This window comes from Geotrypetes seraphini, chromosome 8 (genome assembly GCF_902459505.1).
Source record: "Geotrypetes seraphini chromosome 8, aGeoSer1.1, whole genome shotgun sequence".
Lineage (NCBI taxonomy): Eukaryota > Metazoa > Chordata > Amphibia > Gymnophiona > Dermophiidae > Geotrypetes > Geotrypetes seraphini.
In genome coordinates, this window is record NC_047091.1 from 96,572,301 (window position 1) to 96,592,877 (window position 20,577).

A 20,577-nucleotide genomic window follows, 5' to 3' on the forward strand; every position below is an offset into this window, starting at 1 on the left:
GTAGCTCCGCCCACGTGTGCAGGTGGGCCGCGAGACCCCCAGAACATATCATCCCAGGTAGTGAGGGATCTGCATCCAAGTTTCGTTCAAATCGGTTAAGCCGTTTTTGCGTGATCGCGGCACATACACACATACACACATACATACCTCCGATTTTATATATATAGATAGAATAACAAATGATCTAAAGTCCCTGCTTCAAGATGACAAAATGCTAGCATTTATCAGATTTAGAACTATCTAATTTTTTTTAAACGAACAGGGGTCCAGAAAGCTCTATGCAGCAAGAGCCATTTGGAGCATTGAGATTAAGCACAAAATTATGGCATCTCAATAGCCATGTATTTGGTCTTGGAGGATGAGATGTACAATGTCTGCATCTAAGAGACAAACGTGGTTTTTCTTGCTGCATAGAGCTTTCTGGACCCCTATTTATTTATTTTTAAATTTCTTTATTCATTTTAATGCCATAAGTAAGTGCAAAATAAAATACAATCATATAATTCTATAAAAGCACTTAAATACAATTACAATTATAATCTTTGACAAAAAGATTATCACCCTCCCCCATAATTATATCTAAGAACCACACTCAAATTGAGAATTGAAAAATACATTCCAACCCGCCCTCCCACCCACCCACCCTGGACGTGTATGACTAAAGGGCATAATCAGCTATCATTCTTTGCAAAATTATAGGAGCCCTATTTCCCTCAAAAGAAGACCACAATTAAAAGCTAAGTATCCTTGAAATATGCTAGAAGGGTTGTTAAATAAAAATGTAAAAATAAAGTTTGTGAGTAAAAATTGATAACGGCTAGTGAGGAAGTAGTACATAAAGCCTAGGGCTGTGAAAGCTTTTGAGCCCAGGTGGTACTTCTGAGGAGCTAGGGATTATATATTAGGATTGAGGAGTTTGAGGTATATATTGAGCTTGATATATATCTTGGTGAGAGTTTGATTGCTGATACTCACAAGAACATTTATATATAAAAATTGAGTGCCGTTTGGATATAAAGAAATTATACCATGACCATACAGGGGATGCTTTAGGACTGCATTGTGCTGCAGTCTGAGCCATTCCAATTTATAGTATTAGCTTAGATCACATGTGTCAAACACAAGGCCCGCGGGCCAAATCCGGCCTGCCAGGCCTTGCAATGTGGCCCGCACCGCGCTGTCATCACTGCACGCCGCTGCGTTCCATCACAATGACGCGCGGTGACATAGGAGGCTTGTGATCTTGCCGGCCGTACTTGCTATCTATCTCCCCCCATCGACCGCCCCCCCCCCAAGAACCTCCGACCGCCCCCCCAGCCGACCCGCGACCCCCCTGGCCGACCCCCACGACACCCCCACCCCCCTTCCCCGTACCTTTCTGTAGTTGGCCGGACAGACGGGAGCCAAACCCGCCTGTCCGGCAGGCAGCCAACGACGGAATGAGGCCGGATTGGCCCATCCGTCTCAAAGCTCCGCCTACTGGAGTCGGGGGGGCAAGAGGGCTTGAGCTCCCTCTTGCCCCAATCGTGTTGGGAGTCGGGGAGTCGGCGGTCCTTCGGGGTGGGGGTGCAGGTGCATGCGAGCGGTCCTGCTTGGGGTGAATCGGACGTCGGGGGGGGGGGGGGGGGGGAACTATGTAAAAAAAATACACAGCAGAAGCTGCCAGTTCCTGGCATAAAGTGTAGGCATAAAAATCGCAACAGAATCTGCTATCTGTACCCAGCCAGGCATTTATTGACTGACTTTTTCATTCTAACGCAGATTTCCAATAAACTACATCTTTTACTGCCAATATTGATCCCAAAATGTCCAGGAAAAGAAAAGTTGACGGTGAAGGCAGACAATTTAATGACAAATGGGAAAATTAATACATGTTTGTGCTTAGTGAGGGCAAACCAGTGTGTATATTGTGTTATGAGACAGTGTCGGTGATGAAAGAGTACAATATACGTCGTCATTTTGACACCAAACATAATGTTAAGTATGGCAAATATACTTTGGAAGAAAAGCATAAAATTGTTAAAGAACTAAAAGGCAAACTACAATCACAGCAGCAAATGTTTACAAAGGCTACAGCGAAAAATGATGCTGCAGTGAAAGCAAGCTTTATAGTGGCTGAAGAAATTGCCCGTACTTCAAGGTGTTTTTCAGAGGGTGCCTTTTTGAAGCAATGCATGCTAAAAGTGTGTGAGAAAGTATGCCCAGACCAGATACAGAGTTTTCAAACTGTCAGTTTGTCAAGAAACACCATTGCAGACAGAGTTCAAGAACTCTCAGGAAATCTATCATCACAGCTGGCCGAACAGGCATGCAGTTATCTCGCTTTTTCACTTGCTATCGATGAAAGCACAGACAACACTGATACAGCGCAGCTGTCCATCTTTATACGTGCTACGAAGACCGACCTCTCTGTCACTGAGGAACTTTTGGATGTAGCTGCCATGCATGGGACGACGACTGGTAGAGATATATTTGAGGCTGTGGAGAAATCTATAAATAATTTTAAATTACCCTGGGAAAAGTTGGTGGGGCTAACTACCGATGGCGCACCTTCAATGTGCGGAGAAAAGAAAGGCTTGGTTGGACTAATGAAGGAAAGAATGCAAAAAAGTCACTGCCACACACCCTTGATTACTTATCATTGCATTATCCACCAAGAGGCTATGTGTGGAAAAGTTCTGGACATGAATGACATAATGACCACAGTCATTAAAACTATTAACTTTATAAGGGCACGTGGCCTGAATCATCGCCAGTTCCAGCAGTTTTTACAGGAGGTGGGTGCAGAGCATGGAGACGTGCCATACCACACAGAAGTAAGATGGCTGAGCAAGAGCGCAGTCCTCAAAAGATTTTTTGAGCTCAGAGAACAAATTGCTCTTTTCATGGAAAGTAAAGGAAAGCCCTTGCCTGAACTGTCGGATCCCGCCTGGCTATGTGATTTTGCTATGATGTGTGACATATGCGAGCATCTCGCCCAACTGAATCTGAAGCTGCAGAGACGCAAACAAGTCATCACGAAGATGTCTGACATGATCACAGCATTCCAGCGTAAACTTCAACTATGGAAGTCCCAACTGGAACAGGACAATCTTGCCCACTTTCCCGTTTGTTTGAGTATCTCAACCACTATTTCTGGTACTTTTCCTTGCAGTCGGCTGGCTACCAAAGTTAGCCGTTTACTAAGTGAATTTGAGCGGCGCTTCTCTGACTTTAGAACACAGCACTCAGGCTTTGACATCTTTGCCAATCCTTTTACAGTTGATGTCAACAATGTGCCCCATCACCTTCAGATGGAGATAATCGAGCTTCAGTCTGACAGTGGCCTGAAATCAAGGTTTCAGGATGTTGAAATTGAGGACTTCTACCCTCTACTGCCCCCTGACTCAATGCCAGAGCTCCGACTTCATGCTGCCCGTATTCTATCCATGTTCGGGAGCACCTATCTTTGTGAACAGATGTTTTCAATAATGAATCTGAACAAAAACAAGCACAGATCACGCATTACCGATGACAACCTCCATGCTGTTTTGCGGGTTGCTACAGCCCAAGAAATAAAACCGAACATTGACTCATTGATACGGGGAAAACGGTGTCAGACATCTAGCCAGAAAACAAAACAATGAGCATTTTAGGTACATTCCAATATTACTGTTTTGCTTGATACCAATATTACTGTTTTGCTTGATAGCATGTGAGTTGGTTAACAGCACTGTTAAGGAAAAGATTGTTCCACTCATTTTAAATTCACATTTCTGGTTAACATTGTCAGTTTATGACTGTTCAGTAAACCATTCGGCCCGCGATTTAGGCTGGATTTTAGATTTTGGCCCCTTCTCTGATTGAGTTCGACACCCCTGGCTTAGATAGTCACATCTGGACTCAGTGTTCCCTCTAAGCCACACACTGGTCAGAAAGGGAGAACACATGCCTAGCAACTGCACACACAAACATTTTGCTGACTTTCTTCATTATGAACATAGGCTATATTGCACACATTGAGTTGAGGCTGAGAACTTGAGCACAAATTGTTGCTCATGTGCACCTGGGCCAGCAAAAATGAGAGAGAACATTGCAGTACAGGTTAGGAGCCCGCAGCTATACCTAGGTAAATGCAAGGTAAATACTGACATGGCTCAGCTGCTGCAGAACGGGAGTTTTTATGTACACTCCCCCCTCCAGATTCATGGGAGTTGGGGGGCAAAGCCTGCCTGCGCATAAGAAAAATTTGCGAATAACTTTAGGATTGACTCAACCACCCACACCTCCCGGACCTCTCCACACCTTACATTTAAAGCCTGGTGGTCTAGCGGTGACGTGTGGCAGGAGTGATCTTCCTACACTCCTGCCCCATGCAGAGCCGCAATCAAAAATGGCTGCCATGAGTTCCTGCTGCAGCTCGTGATATCACGGGAACTCATGGCAGCCATTTTTGATCGCAACTCTGCATGGGGCAGGAGCATAGGAAAATCGCTCCTGCCCCGCTTCACTGCTAGACCACCAGGCTTAAAGCCTCCCAGAACTCTCCCTACCTTACTTTTAAGAAGAGATCCGGGAGGCAGAGTGGTTTAGGGACTTGCGAATAACCAAATTTGCAAATCCTGAACCTGCGAATATGGAGGGGGGGGAGTGATTTCCTAAAGCCAGGCATGACTTCTGTTCATTCAAACATGGACTGCGCTCTCAAGTGACCTGGATTGGCCACTGTCAAACAAGCTGCAGAGCTTGGTAAACCATTGATATTGCAACGATTTTGCATTCACACCTCTTATATTCATAGGGCTGTCACCTTATAAAAAGCAAACTAACCCCCCCAATACCTCCCTTCCACACCCAATACAGGGAAACCCGTATCATGCAGATTCAATGGGCCCAATATTTAGCTCGCAGGAAGCAGCCCAGCCACCTCCCACAGTCTGCAGTGATCCCGAATATTCAATGCCGGACACTGCCTTAGCATTGAATATCCAGGGCAAAGTTTGGTGGCTTACACTTAATTGGCCAAGCTGATTGTCATCGGGTAGCCGGCTAAGGCTAATAGTTAAAGATAGACCTGTTTTTTAAGTGGGTTTATCTGGCTGCACACCTTAGCCAACCAGAAGTTGAAAATTGGTGATGACCAACCTTGTGTGACCAGTGGTGTAGTAAGGTGGGGAAGTGGAGGTGGACCACCCTGGGTGACATCTTGGTGGGGACATGAGCACCTCTCCACCCTTTCCATGTTACACTCACGCCCTCCCTTCCCTGCCCCCCTGTACCTCTTTAAATCTTCTCCAGCATGAGCAACTTCTCCGGCCTGCTGCTCATGTTGGTCTGGCTCCCTCTGAAATCACTTCTGGGTTGCGGGGCTAGGAAGTGATGTCTTAGGGAAAGCCAGTGCCAGCGCAAGCAGCAGGCCAGAGAAGCTGCTTGAGCTGGTGAAGATTTAAAGAGGTATGGAGGTGGGAAGGGATGGTATGAGTGTGGTGTGGTGGCTCGGAAGGAATGGGGAGTGGAGAGAAGGGCGCAGGGGGGTTTGGTGCAGAAGAAGTGGGGGGGGGGGGAGCGTGGACAGGAGGGTGCGGGGGGGGGACACCTCCTACTCTCGCTACGCCACTATGTGTAACATAGATGGTCACCAGGCTAGCCAGCAAGCTAGATATTCAGTGGGAGATATTCAGAGGGAGATAGCGCATAGTCGGCCAAACAAGGCTTAGCCAGCCAGGAGCCATTTCCAGCTGGTTAAGTCCCAATGAATATCAAAGGGGGGGGGGGCTGGATTATGTTTAACTGAAAACTGGAGCAACTAAAGACATGGTTGAGCATCATAGCTTAAGGGGCTGGAAGAAAGCAAAATCAATCAGCTGTAAAATAGAATATTTTGCTTGAGATAAGACTTTAGGTGATGTTGTAGTGCCACCTAGAGGCTTTAATGTGTATGCAACAAACTAGAGACAAACCATGGCTCAAAGCAAGATGACTTGCAGCCAGTTCTGAGAAAGGGCGGAGAAGGGAAGGGCTTTGAGAACTGCAGTTCCACAACTTTGGCAACAGCATCCTGGCAAGGGATCCCCCACACTTTGCAAAACCTGTCTGAGTTGTCCTTACTATAAAACAAGTTAAAAATTTGTTTTACCAAACCAGTTTAGTATATGCCTGGAAGTTTTTAAAGCTAGTCAGAGTTACTTGAAATGGATCCAAGAGCAACCTTGTGCTGTGTACACTGTAGCATAGTAAGACAATATCAGAACAATATTAAAACATAGGACAAAAAGAACAGAAGGACCTGACCTTGAACTCATTCTGGAAAAAGTATGAAATTACTCTTTTCTAAAACCAAATTATAACTGGTTAAAATGAAGTTACAGTAGGTAGTTATCTCGACTATGGGACCTAGAAGTGTATCTGCAATGTGCCAGCACCTGTTCTTCCTCTGCTGCTCTGCTCTTCCCTCAATATGGAATTTTGTTGCCAGAGAATGTGGTAAAAACAGGTAGCTTAGCAGGGTTTAAAAAGGTTTCAATAATTTCCTAAAAGAAAAATCCATAGTCATTGTTAAGGACTTTGGAATATCCACTGCTTATTTCTAGGATAAGAAGCATAAAATCTGTTTTACTCTTTTGGGATCTTGCCAGATACTTGTGATCTGGGCTGATCACTGTTTGGAAACAGGATTCTGGGCTTGATAGACCTTTGATCTGTTCCAGTATGACAACTCTTAAGATCTGTGAACCCTCATCTTTTTTTCTTCCAGTTTGAATGCTGTGGAGTGGGATCCTACACTGACTGGTCCCAGAACATTTACTTTGAATGCCGGGATTCAAACCCCAGCTTGGAGCGCTGTGCTGTGCCTTACTCCTGCTGCATCCAGGAGAAGAAACAGGTGAACGTCCAATGGCTACAGGGCCTCTCTGTCTCAGCTGAATGAAATATGAAATATGTGGTGATTTGGTTTAGGGTGAGCTGGGGAGGGCTTTGATAGAAGCTCCAATGACAGGATGGTTAGGATAGGCTGGAGTGGGCTTGAATGGCAACTCCAGCAGTGGGAACCTAAAGACAGTACCAGGCAGATTTCTATGGTCTATTGCCCAGAAATATTAAAGAAAAGATAATTTAACCATGAATGTACTGTATAATGAGTGTGGCTATTGGGCAGATTGGATGGACCATCTGCTGTCATTTACTAAGTTACTATGTAAATAGCAAGAGCTGTGGCAACCATTGTCCAAAGTCAAAATATCAGTGCCAGTATCAATGGGGGAGATTCTGTATAGGTCACCTAAAGTTAGGGGCTTAATTATATAAGAACATAAGCAGTGCCTCCGCTGTGTCAGACCAGAGGTCCATCATGCCCAGCAGTCAGCTCACGCGGTGGCCCATTAGGGTATAGATCCTCTATCTATACCCTTCTATACGCCTTTTCCTTCAGGAAATCAGCCAATCCCTTCTTGAACCCCAATACCGTACTCTGACCTATCACACCCTCTGGAAGAGCATTCCAGGCGTCCACCACCCGTTGGGTAAGAAGAACTTCCTAGCATTGGTTCTGAATCTGTCCCCTCTTAATTTTTCCGAATGCCCTCTCGTTCTTGTAGTTTTTGAAAGTTTGAAGAATCTGTCCCTCTCCACTTTCTCTATGCCCTTCATGATAAGAACATAAGAAGTTGCCTCCGCTGGATCAGACCAGAGGTCCATCGTGCCCAGCAGTACGCACCCACGGCGGCCCATCAGGTCCATGACTTGTTAGGTGGTCCCTGACTTTTCCTATAACCTATCTCTACTTCTATCTGATGATCTTTTAAGTCTCTATCATATCCCCTCTAAGTCTCCGCCTTTCCAGGTGAAAAGAGCCCAAGTTTCTCTAATCTTTCAGCATATGAAAAGTTTCCATATCTTTTATTAATCGCATTGCTCTTTTCTGAACCCTCCCGAGTAATGCCATATGCTTCTTAAGGTACGGCGACCAATATTGGACGCAGTACTTCAGATGCGGGTGCAACATCGCCTGATACAACGGCAGGATAACTTCTTTCGTTCTGGCTGTAATACCTTTCTTGATAATACCTAGCATTCTATTCGCCTTCTTAGAGGCCGCTGCGCACTGTGCCGATGGCTTCATTGTCTTGTCCACCATTACCCCCAAGTCCTTTTCTAGGGTACTTTCACCCATTACCAGCCCTCCCATCGTATAGCTGTACTTCGGGTTTCTGTTTCCTACATGCAAGACTTTACATTTCTCTACATTAAACTTCATCTGCCATCTCGTCACCCACTCTCCTAGTTTGTTCAGGTCCCTTTGTAAGTCTTCACAGTCCTCTTTAGTCCTAACTCCACTAAATAGTTTGGTGTCGTCTGCGAATTTTATTACTTCGCACTTCGTCCCTGTTTCTAGATCATTTATGAATACATTGAACAGCAGCGGATTTATTAACCACCTTTATGAAGAGATTCACACAAGGCAGTGTAGATTTAATGAAGGACTATTTTCTATGACCTCCTCTGTCCCCTATTGTCCCTTCACCTCACCCTCTGGCCTTGTGGGTGTTGCTTTTGAACCTGTGTCCTCATGAGATCAGACACGCTCCATCTTTTCTCGGAAGCACATGTGCTTCTCTACTTCCCTTTGGACTAAACCTGTCTTTTTACTACCTGCTCAATATTGCACAACTCAGCATCTCACCTCTGGAACTACCTTAATCTACCTGATGATTCTTCCACCTCTGCCATAAAACCTCTCTTTTCAAATTTCTACCTTCACCTACCGCTGCAGCATTTAGAACTACAAAGTCTCTTGCCTTAGGGCAAAAAGCTTCTGAGAATCTAAGAACTGTGAGTAAATCGGCTACATTTATTCAATAAAGTAAATTTCAGAAAAGAACAGAGACTCCTTGTGTGTTCTGATGCACTAAGGTTATATTCTCTGGAAATTATAACACAAGTCTACTGTAAGAGTCCAGGATCAAGGCCAGGACATTACGCTTTAAGAGTCCAGAGCAGATTTTGTAGATCTGTGCACAAAGTAATTGGCTTAATTGGTGATAGCAATCAGTAATTGGTGTTAGCAAATGCTTAATTGGCAATCATTGGGAGTTACGCACGGATCAGCTCTGCTCCCTATTCTATAACAGACGTGCCTAATTTTCGTAGTGCACAACTTCAAAGGGCCATGGCCATGGAAGAGACATGGGGGGGGGGGCCGTGGGTGTCCGGAAAATTTAGGAACGGTGTTATAGAATACCTGCATTGCCACATCTGCCATTAGTCGGGCACAAACATTTACACTAGCCGTAGGCAGGCATAAATGCTGATGCCCAACGTTAGGTATGAAGGCCCGGATTCTGTAAATGGCTCAGCAGGAACTTATCTAACCTTTTCTTGAATCCCTGTAGGGTGTTTTCCCCTATAACAGCCTCTGGAAGAGCGTTCCAGATTTTTACCACCCTCTGGGTGAAGAAGAATGTCCTTTCGTTTGTACGGAATCTTTTCCCTTCTAATTTTATCGAGTGCCCTCTCGTTCTCTTCACCTTGGAGAGGGTGAACAATCTCTCTTTGTCTACTAAGTCAATTCCCTTTAATATCTTGAATGTTTCGATCATGTCCCCTCTCAGTCTTCTCTTTTCAAGGGAGAAGAGGCCCAGTTTCTCTAGCCTCCTGTACGGCAACTCCCCCAGCCTCTTAACCATTTTTGTCGCTCTTCTCTGGACCCTTTCGAGTAGTACTATGTCCTTTTTCATGTACGGCAACCAGTGTTGGACACAGTATTCTAGGTGGGGGCGCACCATGGCCTGGTACAACGGCATAATACTCACAGTGTCAGCTAAATATAGTATAATGAAACATTCTAATAGGTAAAAAAAAAGGAATTGACCCCAAAATATCCACAGAGAAGAAAATCCGGAGAAAACCAAAAAGCTCTGAGACTCAGCAGTGATGGAGCCAGACCCAGTATTTTGGAAAGACCCACAGTCACTACTACTACTTATATTATTTCAATAGCACTACCAGATACACACAGGCAGTACATTAAACATGCAAGTGACGGTTCCTACTCAAACGAGCTTACAGTCTAATTATGACAGACACACAGGACAAAGGGAGCTGCTCATGAAGGGAAATACAAAGGAATGAAGAGATAGAAAAAGAGATACAGCGTATTACAAGTTCAAAGGTTTAGGACCTAAATGCAGCTTTGAAAAAGTAGACTTTGAACCTGGATTTGAACACTGCCAGGGATGGAGCCTGGTGTACTGATTCAGGCTGTTAACTTGGATGGGCCCTTCCACCACTCCCCCCTGGAGATATGAAAAAGAACCCCAGGTTTCAGATTCAGATTCAGATTCAAAACAAATGCTAGGAAGTTCTTTTTTACCCAACGTGTGGTGGACACCTGGAATGCGCTTCCAGAGGATGTAATTGGGCAGAGTACGGTACTAGGGTTCAAGAAAGGATTAGACAAATTCCTACTGGAAAAGGGGATAGAGGGGTATAGATAGAAGATTACTGCACAGGTCCTGGACCTGTTGGGCCACCGCGTGAGCGACTGCTGGGCACGATGGACCTCGGGTCTGACCCAGCAGAGGCATTTCTTATGTTCTTATGTTTCTTTTTACCCCTCTCCCACCTCTCTCTGCTCTCTCCTCCACAGCCTCCTGGCACCTGCCTTCCGATTTCTGAATCTATCCCTCCAAAGAGTTCCTTCCAGGTGTCCCTGGCACCAGCAGCAATTCATTTTTGCTGCTGGCGCCCTCACTGACTTTACTTCCTGTTTCCTGTCCAGCATGATACGGTAGAGCAGGGGTAGGGAACTCCAGTCCTCGAGAACTGTACTCCAGTCGGGTTTTCAGGATTTCCCTAATGACTATGCATGAGATCTATTTGCATGCACTACTTTCAATGCATATTCATTGGGGAAATCCTGAAAACCCGACTGGAATACAGCTCTCGAGGGCCGGAGTTCCCTACCCCTGCGGTAGAGGGAAGCCTGGGAGACTGGTGCCAGCAGCAAAAATGAATCACTGCTGCTGCCGGGGATGCCTGTAAGGTACTCCGGAGAGGGATGGGATTCAGAGATTGGAGGGCAGAAGCCAGGAGGCCACGGAGTTGAGAGGAAGAGAAGGTAGTGTGGTGCCATTGCTGGATGGGCACGAGCCAAGAATGGGTGGCCTTGGGCCATCGTAGCTTCACCACTGGAATTCAAACAGGATGGGTAGGACTATGGCATTGGGATAAATATAATATTGATGGGAATTGCATGTAAAATTTCATAAGGTATGGGTAGCAGGCTTGGGAGCTGTCAAGGTCATAGGAAGGAGTTTGAGACTAGGATTAAATTTTGGACTTGTAGGAAGTGGAGTTAGTGACCGGCACTGTAATGGAATGTTTGGAACTGGCTAAGATACATTGGGGAAGGGGAAACAGCTGTTGTCGGTTTAAGTAGGGAAATTTATCTGCTTATCCATCTAAAGCAGTGGTCTCAAACATGCGGCCCGGGGGCCACATGCGGCCCGCCAGGTACTATTTTGAGGCCCTCAGTATGTTTATCATAATCACAAAAGTAAAATAAAACAGTTTCTTGATCATATGTTGCTTTAGCTATAAATTACAATATTATTATTAAGACTTAGCCAAAAGGAAAGATTTATAAACTATAAAGAGTTTTACCTCATGCAAAATTGTCATTTCTTTAATAAGACATTAACTCTTTTTTTCTGAGGCTCTCCAAATACCTACAAATCCAAAATGTGGCCCTGTAAAGGGTTTGAGTTTGAGACCACTGATCTAAAGTGATTAAAAAACCCCCAGAGAAGAGGGCTACTGAACTGACTGGAAGGGCTGGTTTGTCCTCATCTGCCTCTCCTCATATTTGTCCCTCGTCCTTTCCTTAGGTCATGAGGAGAGAAATAATCCAAGTCACCAGCACGTTTTAAAAATGTTATGTTTTGCAGGTGGGGTTTTTGTTTTTTTTTCTTTCACCTAATTAGGGGGTCCTTTTACTAAACTGAGGTAAAAAGTGGCCTTTGTGCACAAGAAAGACCTGCACCAAGGTACAATTTTTTGCATTAATAGCCATGTGCTAATATTGCCAATAGCGTGTGGCCATTAAATGAACCGAGCATGTGTGCACTTATCGCCACCCATTTTGTAGTTAGTGTGTGATAATGTAGCTATGCTAACTGATTAGTGCAGGAGTGCCTAGGTTTACCAGACGCCCAGGAAAACCCGGCCATGTCTTCGAGGACTGTCTGAATTCCTTGACGGACTTTCCAAAACCCAGCAATTTGTCTGGGTTTTGGAAAGCCACAACATCCGGCCGCGTCTGAAGAGCCTTCAGTAAGCATGCACGGATGACTTAGGTCCTCCAAATGTGGCCGGAGGTCAGAAAAAAAAGGGATGCGGCTTTTGGGGGCGGGGCTAGAGGCAGAAGGGGGCGAGACCATGCGTTCAGGTTTCTGATTCTTCACATATGGTAATCCTAAGGAGTGCCCACTCTCTGTCCCCAAATACACCCCTCAGAATATGTAAAAACGTTCTTTAGTGTGCAGTTGGCACAGTCACATTTGGCACTTACGTACTGCAGGTCACCTGAGCGCATCCCCCGGTACGCCATTTTAAGCTATGTTAGGGTCATTTTAGCACCTAACGCAGCTTAGTGAAAGGACACCTGGGTGAACGCATGCAGAATGTGATCCCGGCTATGAAGCCACTGGCTACTTTTCTTTCAGACCATTTTCAACACCATGTGTGGCTATGAAACCCAGAGCCTGAAGTCTTGGCAAGCAGAAGACAGGATTCATGTGCGTGGCTGCTTAGACAAGCTCGTCACCTGGGGGAAGGCGAACCTGCTGTTTCTGGCAGGAATAGCAATGGCATTTTTTCTGCTGGAGGTGAGTGAGTCACATTTCAATGAACAGTCAGGGAACAATGGAGTGCCTCATTGCTAGAAAGGTGACCTCTAGGTGGTGAGAACCAGTGCAATCCATGTCTAACGCCCCCTCTTTTACAAAGGTGCGCTATGCTTTTTATTGCGCGCTGAATGTTAACGTGTGCATGTTTTCCTATGGATATGCATGTTAGCAGTTAGCGTACGTGTTGATTTAGCATGCGCTAAACCCACGCTAAAACGCTTAGCGCGCCTTTATAAAAGAGGGCCTTAGTCTAATGAAAATGTCGAAACGTTGCTGTACCAGAGATGTCAAGGGTGAACCATTCCAAAGAGTGAGATTTTTCAGGCAATACCTCCAGCGAAAATGATTTGCGTAACACAGTAGCATTGCTTTGCAAATGAATCAAGGCAGCATTAAATGACAATGGCTTTTCTTTGGAGCCTCTGAAAGAAATCGGACACGGTGGGGAATAATTTGGGGAGATATTTTGAGCTGAAAATGGTCTTCCAACAAGTAGTTAACTATGGACATAGGTTTCGGAGTACATGCACTTGCAATAAAGGGAAAGGGGAACCAGTAGGGCAGGAAGGTGAGCTCAGATTTCTTCCAACCAGATCAGGGTATCGCAAACTGTGTCCCGCGTTAGATTCCAGGTGTGCCGCGAGATGCTGGCGAGGAGGAGAGGCACCGGCTGACTGCATTCAGGACGTGCCTCTCGCAGCGAGAGGCGGTACATAGATGAAAGCGCGCGGGGCAATCACGTGGGGACAAACTAGCTCAGGCAAATGCACACAGGACGTCGGCGTGCCGGATTAAAAGTTACATTTAAAGCGCTCCGAGGGGGTGTGTGGGGGGGTGGAACCTCCCCCCAGTTTATTTAGAAGTGTTGGCACTGTTGTTGTTGGGTTCGGGTGGGAATCCCCCATTACAGAGGAAAGTGTAATTTTTCCCTGTTATAGGGAAAAATTACAGTTTCCTCTCTAAGTGTATGTGGAGGGGGGGCCAATGGCAGCGCCAACACTTCTTAAGTAAAGTTCCCCCCCCTCAGAGCGCTTTAAATTTAACTTTTAATCTGGCGCGCTGATGTTCTGCGCGTATTTGTCTGAGCTCCTTTGTCCACATGCGATTGTCTGGCGTGCTTTAGTCCCATCACCGCAAGAAGCACATCCTGTAGTCAGTCAGCCAGCACCCACCAGCGTCTCTGTGCCTTCTCCTCAGCTCTCCTTCTGCAGCAGCCCTCCCCCCTCCCCAGCAGTAATAGGAGGCTCAGGGCTGCAACTGGAGGACATCCATGCATGCGCAGACGTTGGCACGATGATATGCGCGTGATGTCATCGTATCGACATCCGCGCGTTTCTGGGTGCCCTCTAGCCGCGGCTGCGAGATTAGTGTGCCACACTTTAAAAAGTCTGCGACACACTGTACTAGACGGGCCACTTGGTTAACTTCTCTAAGGCTTTCCCCTTCATGAAAGTAGTGATCAAAATTAGTGCACGGGTACTGAAGGTCTGCTGAGAGGGCAACAGGGCTCAAAGAGTGTGAAAGTAAGAAAGCTTTGAAATGAGTGCGACACCCTTCCAATTGGTGAGATTTGGCATCCCTTCTATACAGCATGTAAACCACAGAGAAAAAGGCAATATTTCAAGCCCCTTTACTCAGGTTCATCACTTTGAGCCCCTGCTTTAGAAGGTTGATGAATAGAGGAGACCAAGGAGAAGAAGGAAGGAGAATTGACAGCAAATAGTGTGGGAAAGAGTACAAATTTAGACTATCATCCCTACCCCCATTCTTAAAACACCACCAAACTGAGTTAGTTTTCCTTCTTGGCTTCTAAGGCCCAGTTCTTCCTCAGAAACTCCTTCCATTCTAAGTCCCACTCTGGATTTTGTCTTTTCTTCTGTTCCTCAGGTCCTTGTGATATTTTTGGCAAAGATGTTGATTTACCAGATCAACTTTATAGTGCTCAAGAGGAGACTGACCATTGCGGACCCATCTCTGTAGGATGAAATGGGGGAACAAAGGGTCTGAAGCCTTTTTAGAGATTTTGCCAGTGCTGTGAAGAACCCTCTGCATCTGTTTATTGAGCCAAAATCTACAGCCGATATTGGAAGAAGGTCAGAGCATGGTCTGAGACAATATTACAGAGGAATGAATCAAGCAAGAAATGGACACAAATCCTCTCTCGTCGTTAGGGGCACTGAATGAGAAGCTGAGCACATAGCGGGTCAGACAAATTCTGATTGAGAAGGCTTTCAGAACACAGTGCTGGGTGGTCATAGTGTGACATCCCTGGTGCAGAATCAAAGAGGGATAATTAAACATTTTTTGACAATTATGTGGGTTACAACACTGATGTTTTCAATTAATTGTGCTCTGAAGATCTGCTCTGCATCTGTCTGTGCTGTATTCCTCTTTACCTATGTCACTGTGATACCTGCATGGGGCTCGATGAAGATCCAATCTTTAGCTGTCCATGCTATATTCATACCTCCCTGGGGGTGGGGGAATGGAGACTCTGAAGATATTAAGAACAGTAAGACCTCAGTTAATTTAGGAGTCTTTTTACTAAGCTGTCCTTCAAAATAGGCTTAGCGTGTCCATAGACAGGACTTTCCTAGGCAGCTTTTTTAATATTTGTTGAACATATGGCTGTGCGCTAATGTTAACTTTAGCATGTGGTGTAAACAGGAGAGGTGAGCACCAACCGTTACATTTATTAAACTGACATATCAATCAAAGTATTTGACAACATATATAGCTCTCCCTCCGGATTTGCGGTCTCCCTACTCATGAATTCAATTATTTGTGATTTTTTTTTTTCTTTTTTTTGCAGGCTGCCCTAACCTCCCCAGACCTTACCTGGTGGTCTAGTGTCGACGCGGGGCAGGATCGGTCGTCCTACGCTTCTGATGACTGCTCTGCAGGGGGCAGGAGCGTAGGAAGATTGCTTCTGCCCCGCGTCGCCGCTAGACCACCAGGTAAGGTCCAGGGACGCAGGAGGGAGGCGGGGGTGGGTCAAAGCCGGCCCAAAAAATTATTCATGATTTTTCCCTATTCGCGGGCTCTGCACCTAACCCCTGTGAATATGGAGGGAGAGCTGTATGGGACTTATATCAGAAAAAGTCCCCAAGTCTTTGGACACATATGTCCACACGTGTCCAGAAAGGTTCATAGACAACCCCACGAAAGACAAAGGCGCACGCCGACAACTGAGCGCAAGTTGGAGGCGTGCGCCGAAGAAAATTACATTTTTAGGGGCTCCGACGGGGGGTTTTGTTGGGGAGCCCCCCCCAGTTTACTTAATAGAGATCGCGCCTGCATTATGGGGGGTTTGGGGGGTTGTAACCCTCCACATTTTACTGTAAACTTAACTTTTTCCCTACAAACAGGGAAAAAGTTAAGTTTTCAGTAAAATGTGGGGGGTTACAACCCCCCAAACCCCCCACAACGCCACCACAACGCGGCGCGATCTCTATTAAGTAAAGTGGGGGGTTCCCCCCCACGCCCCCCCGTCGGAGCCCTAAAAACAGTAATTTTCTGCGGCATGCGCCTCCGCACTGCGCTCAATTGTCTGCGCGCGCCTTTGTCCCGGCGCGCTTTTGACCTGACACCGTCCAGAAAAGGTCCCAACTTGGATCTGAGTTTCAGCAATGGGACTGCCTTCTTCAGGGGTCCACAAGTAACTGAAATATTATATAAGGTAACATAAAACCATAAATAGAGGTAAGATGCATGTACAGTAATATACTCATAAAAATGTATATGTGTTATAAAACAAATAAAGTAAATGAAACTCGAGCGTAAAATCTAATGGAAACATTCACATACATAATTAAAATCACATGCAAAATTTAAAAACAAACCAGCATTAGAACGAACCAAATGAAAAGCATAAAAATGACCCATGCTGTGAAATATAAGACGACCGATGAGGCACTGAGGTGACTGAGTGTGTCAGTTCTGGAAAAACAATATGCAAAAAATAAGAGGGACACCGGCGGAGTGCAGCAAGTGACGGTAAAAATGCGTGGCAGCACGCGCGATGTCAAATACTTTGGCTGACATGTCAGTTTAATAAATGTAAGTGTTGGTTGGTGTTACACATCGCGCTCGCCTCTCCTGTTTGCACCATTCTTTTTCCGAGGCGAGATCTCTTCTTTTCTTTCCCAGCTTTAGCATGTGGCCATTAAAAAATTCACAAGAGCACTCGTATTGTCAGTGTTATTGAGTTAGCACACACCCCCACTCTCCGCCCCTGACATGTCCTCTCAAAAAAAATTTTTTTAACAATTACAAACTGCAAAAGTACGGATTAGAGAATGACACGGTGACAAAATTCATCACCGTCTCCGTCCCCGTGGATAACCACGGGAAACCATCTTCATGTCATTCTTTAAGGACAGAGGAAAGAATCAGAGTATAATTGGGCACAACCACTGACCCGCAAGCTTTGCTTTGAAGAATGCTGGTGTAGAAGGACTGAGGTTGAAACAGACACTACAGAATGACAGTCTCTGGTATCCAGAGCAGATATTGTGATGTCATAATGCCTCATTCCACCAGTGCCTAAGAGCCAATCACATCAGTGATGTCACAATGGCTTCATTATCCTTGGCTCACATAAGAATGAGAGTATGAATGGCCTCAACCACTGACCCGCAAGCTTTGCTTTGAAGAATGCTGGTGTAGAAGGACTGAGGTTGAAATAGACACTAGAAAATGACATGGGATTATTTCCCGCGGTTATCCACGGGGACGGGGACTGTGACGAATTTTGTCACCGTGTCATTCTCTAGTACGGATTATTTCCTTATTCTTCCATTCCTTATTAACAGTGAAATTCAAAAGATCAAAGTGTAACCAGAGACCTTATTCTTATGCCCCCAGTTATAAATACTAACAATGGAATCGTAATACCACATCTATTAAACCACTCTTTGTCCTAGAAACCTAATCATATTTGATAACAATTTACTTGACAACCAATGAGCAGGTAGAACAAAAGTAAACCTTTCTGAGCTCCCTTGGGAGAACAGTATAGAAAACTGAATAAATAAATAAAGCAAAAACCCACAATGGAAGCTGAATACATATATATATTTTTAATTATTATTCTTTATTCGTTTTTGGTATCAAATACATAGTGCAAACATATGAACAATCAAGTAATATAACTTACTGCACTCTATTCCAGCAAATAATATAAAGCTGTTTAACCCCCCCCCCCAACCTAACCTTCCCTCCGCCCCACCTGGATGTGTATATCAATCTTTCATGAATCAAAGGGAAATAAAGTTAATAATAATAATAATATTGTTTTTCCAGCACTGACACACTCAGTCACTTCAGTGCCTCGTTTTATATTAATAAGTCACATTCATAACTTACAATAATTTGTAAACGGGCCCCAAATTTCCTTGAATTTGCTATGGTATCCCCTCTGCAAAGAATTAATGTTTTCAAGCTTATAAATCTGATTCTCACCAGAAACTATAATTTAAGTTATCCCAGCTTTTCCAATTTTTCATTATCAGCTGCATGGCTAAACCTATCATGATGAGGAGCAATTTATCCTGGTTTGCATTAATTGGTTTCTTAGGTAATAGTATCGTTCCAAACAATATTATGTCATATGATAACGAAAGTGGAACTTCCAATATCGTAATAATTTGACCCCCCCAATGGATTTCCAGAATTTGAGTATCAGGGGACAATAATATAGCAAATGATCCAAAGTCCCTACTTTGTCCATAATGTCTCCCATTCTATAAACAGCACCTAAAACATTGGCGCTGAGGAATGCGGTGCATAGCGCATGTCAGTCCTGAGTTAGGTGCTATTTACAGAATCAAGCCTAATAGCACCTAAATTGGGCTTTAGGCCCTGGTGAGCATTAAAACCTTAGGCACGCCCTATTTATGCCACGGTTTTCTTGGTCTAAATCAGTGTTCTTTAACCGCCGGTTCGTGGACCGGTGCCAGTCCGCAGAAATTTCCTGCCGGTCTGCAGGGCTGGCACGTGCATCGCGCCCTAGACAGTGCTCTTCAGCACGGTGCGATTGACGCGGCGTTGTCTTCGGGCCGGCTTCCTTTTCCTCAGTGCTGCAGTGCACAAAGCCGTGGGCAGAGTTCCTATGCGCGTTCTGCGCCTGAACCGGAAGCCTTCTGTCTGACGTCGCAACGTCAGAGGGAAAGTTTTCAGATGAGGCGCTGGACGTTCGAGGAGCTGCTGCCCACAGCTTTGTGCACTGCAGCACTGAGGAAGAGGGAGCACAAAATGGAGGGAGGGAGGGAGACAACAACGGTAGGGGGAATGATTTTTTTTTAAATTTAGTGATTGATTTACATCTGCTGTCTGTTCAGGAAGAAATGCATTTGTTTCTTTTCCTCTGGGATTATAATGCAGAGTCTTGCACCTTAGGGTTTGTTTGTATATATTAGTACTTTTAATTTTTGGTCTCATATTTTCATAGGGTTATCTGCAGTGGTGTACCAAGGGGGAGGTGGGGGGGTGGTCTGCCCTGGGTGCAGCCTTAGGGGGGGTGCACAGCCGGACAGGTCCGGTAAATTCCTGGGCTGCGACGGCACTCAGCGGCATCGGCGCCCCCCCCTGCCCCGCTACAGCACTCAAGTTCGGCCTCCTTCTCCCGGCATCAGCAGAACTTCAGATCAGCAACAGGTGCTCAGTCAAAAGCTTCCTCTGACTCAGCTTCCTGTTTCCGCCCAGGCAGTTCAGTCAGGGGAAGCTTTTGACTGAGCACCTGTTGCTGATCTGAAGTTCTGCTGATGCTGGGAGAAGGAGACCAAACTTGAGTGCTGTCGTGGGGCGGGGGGGTGCCGATGCCGATGAGTGCCATCACGGAGGGGGGGAGGGCGCTGATGCCGCTGAGTGCTATCGCAGCCCAGGAATTTTCCGGACCTGTCCGGCTGTGCACCCCCCCCTAAGGCTGCACCCGGGGTGGACCGCCCCCCCCCTTGGTACACCACTGGTTATTTGTGTTCTGGTAGGAATGAATGTTGAGAAGCATACAGTGTGCTTTGTGTAGTTTAATTTTGTGGTTAACCATTATGTGTTGTTAATACAATTATATTGTGTGTATATATGAAAAATGAATGGAAAAAATGGTGTTACTAAACTAAACTATACCTTAAGTTTATATACTGCGTCCTCTCCATGATTATAGAGCTTGGCACAGTTTACAAGAGCTTAATAAAGGAAGGTATAGCACATTGGGTTTGGTGGTTGAGTATAGGGGGAAGAGAGCATTACATTTTTGTGAAAAGCCTAGTTTTCAGGTGCTTACGGAATAGTTGGAAGGAGACATGATTCCGTAGTGGGGTAGTAAGGTTATTCCAAAGCCCTGTGATTCTGAAGAAGAGAGATTTTCCCAATTTTCTTTTAGTGAGGGGAAGGATAGTTTAAGTTTTTGGGTGGGCCTGGTGATATCAGGACTCGAGGAGTTCCAAGATAGTGGGATTAGGGGAGGGAGGATGCCGTGTAGGATTTTAAAAGCTAGGCAGGCACATTTAAAATGAACCCTGGAAATTATTGGGAGCCAGTGGAGTTTGGACAAAGGTGCGCTGATCATTCCCTCTGCTAGAAACACTCCAACCTTGAGATGTCCTGTCTGTCCATATTAGATTGTAAGCTCTTCTGAACAGGGACCATCTATTGAATGTTAAATGATACAGGACTGAACTTAGTGTTGAATATC

General features: G+C 45.4%; 1 protein-coding gene across 1 annotated transcript in view; it reads left to right on the forward strand.

The window, feature by feature from the left end:
• LOC117364512 (tetraspanin-33-like) overlaps positions 1-15,609 on the forward strand; it is a 38,777-nt gene extending 23,168 nt beyond the window's left edge. The window contains exons 6-8 of the mRNA XM_033953764.1: positions 6,734-6,862; positions 12,702-12,863; positions 14,772-15,609. Of these exons, the coding sequence (XP_033809655.1) occupies positions 6,734-6,862; positions 12,702-12,863; positions 14,772-14,864 (384 nt within the window). The 3' untranslated portion in view covers positions 14,865-15,609. The remainder of the gene's footprint in view (positions 1-6,733; positions 6,863-12,701; positions 12,864-14,771) is intronic.
• Positions 15,610-20,577: the final 4,968 nt, after the last annotated feature.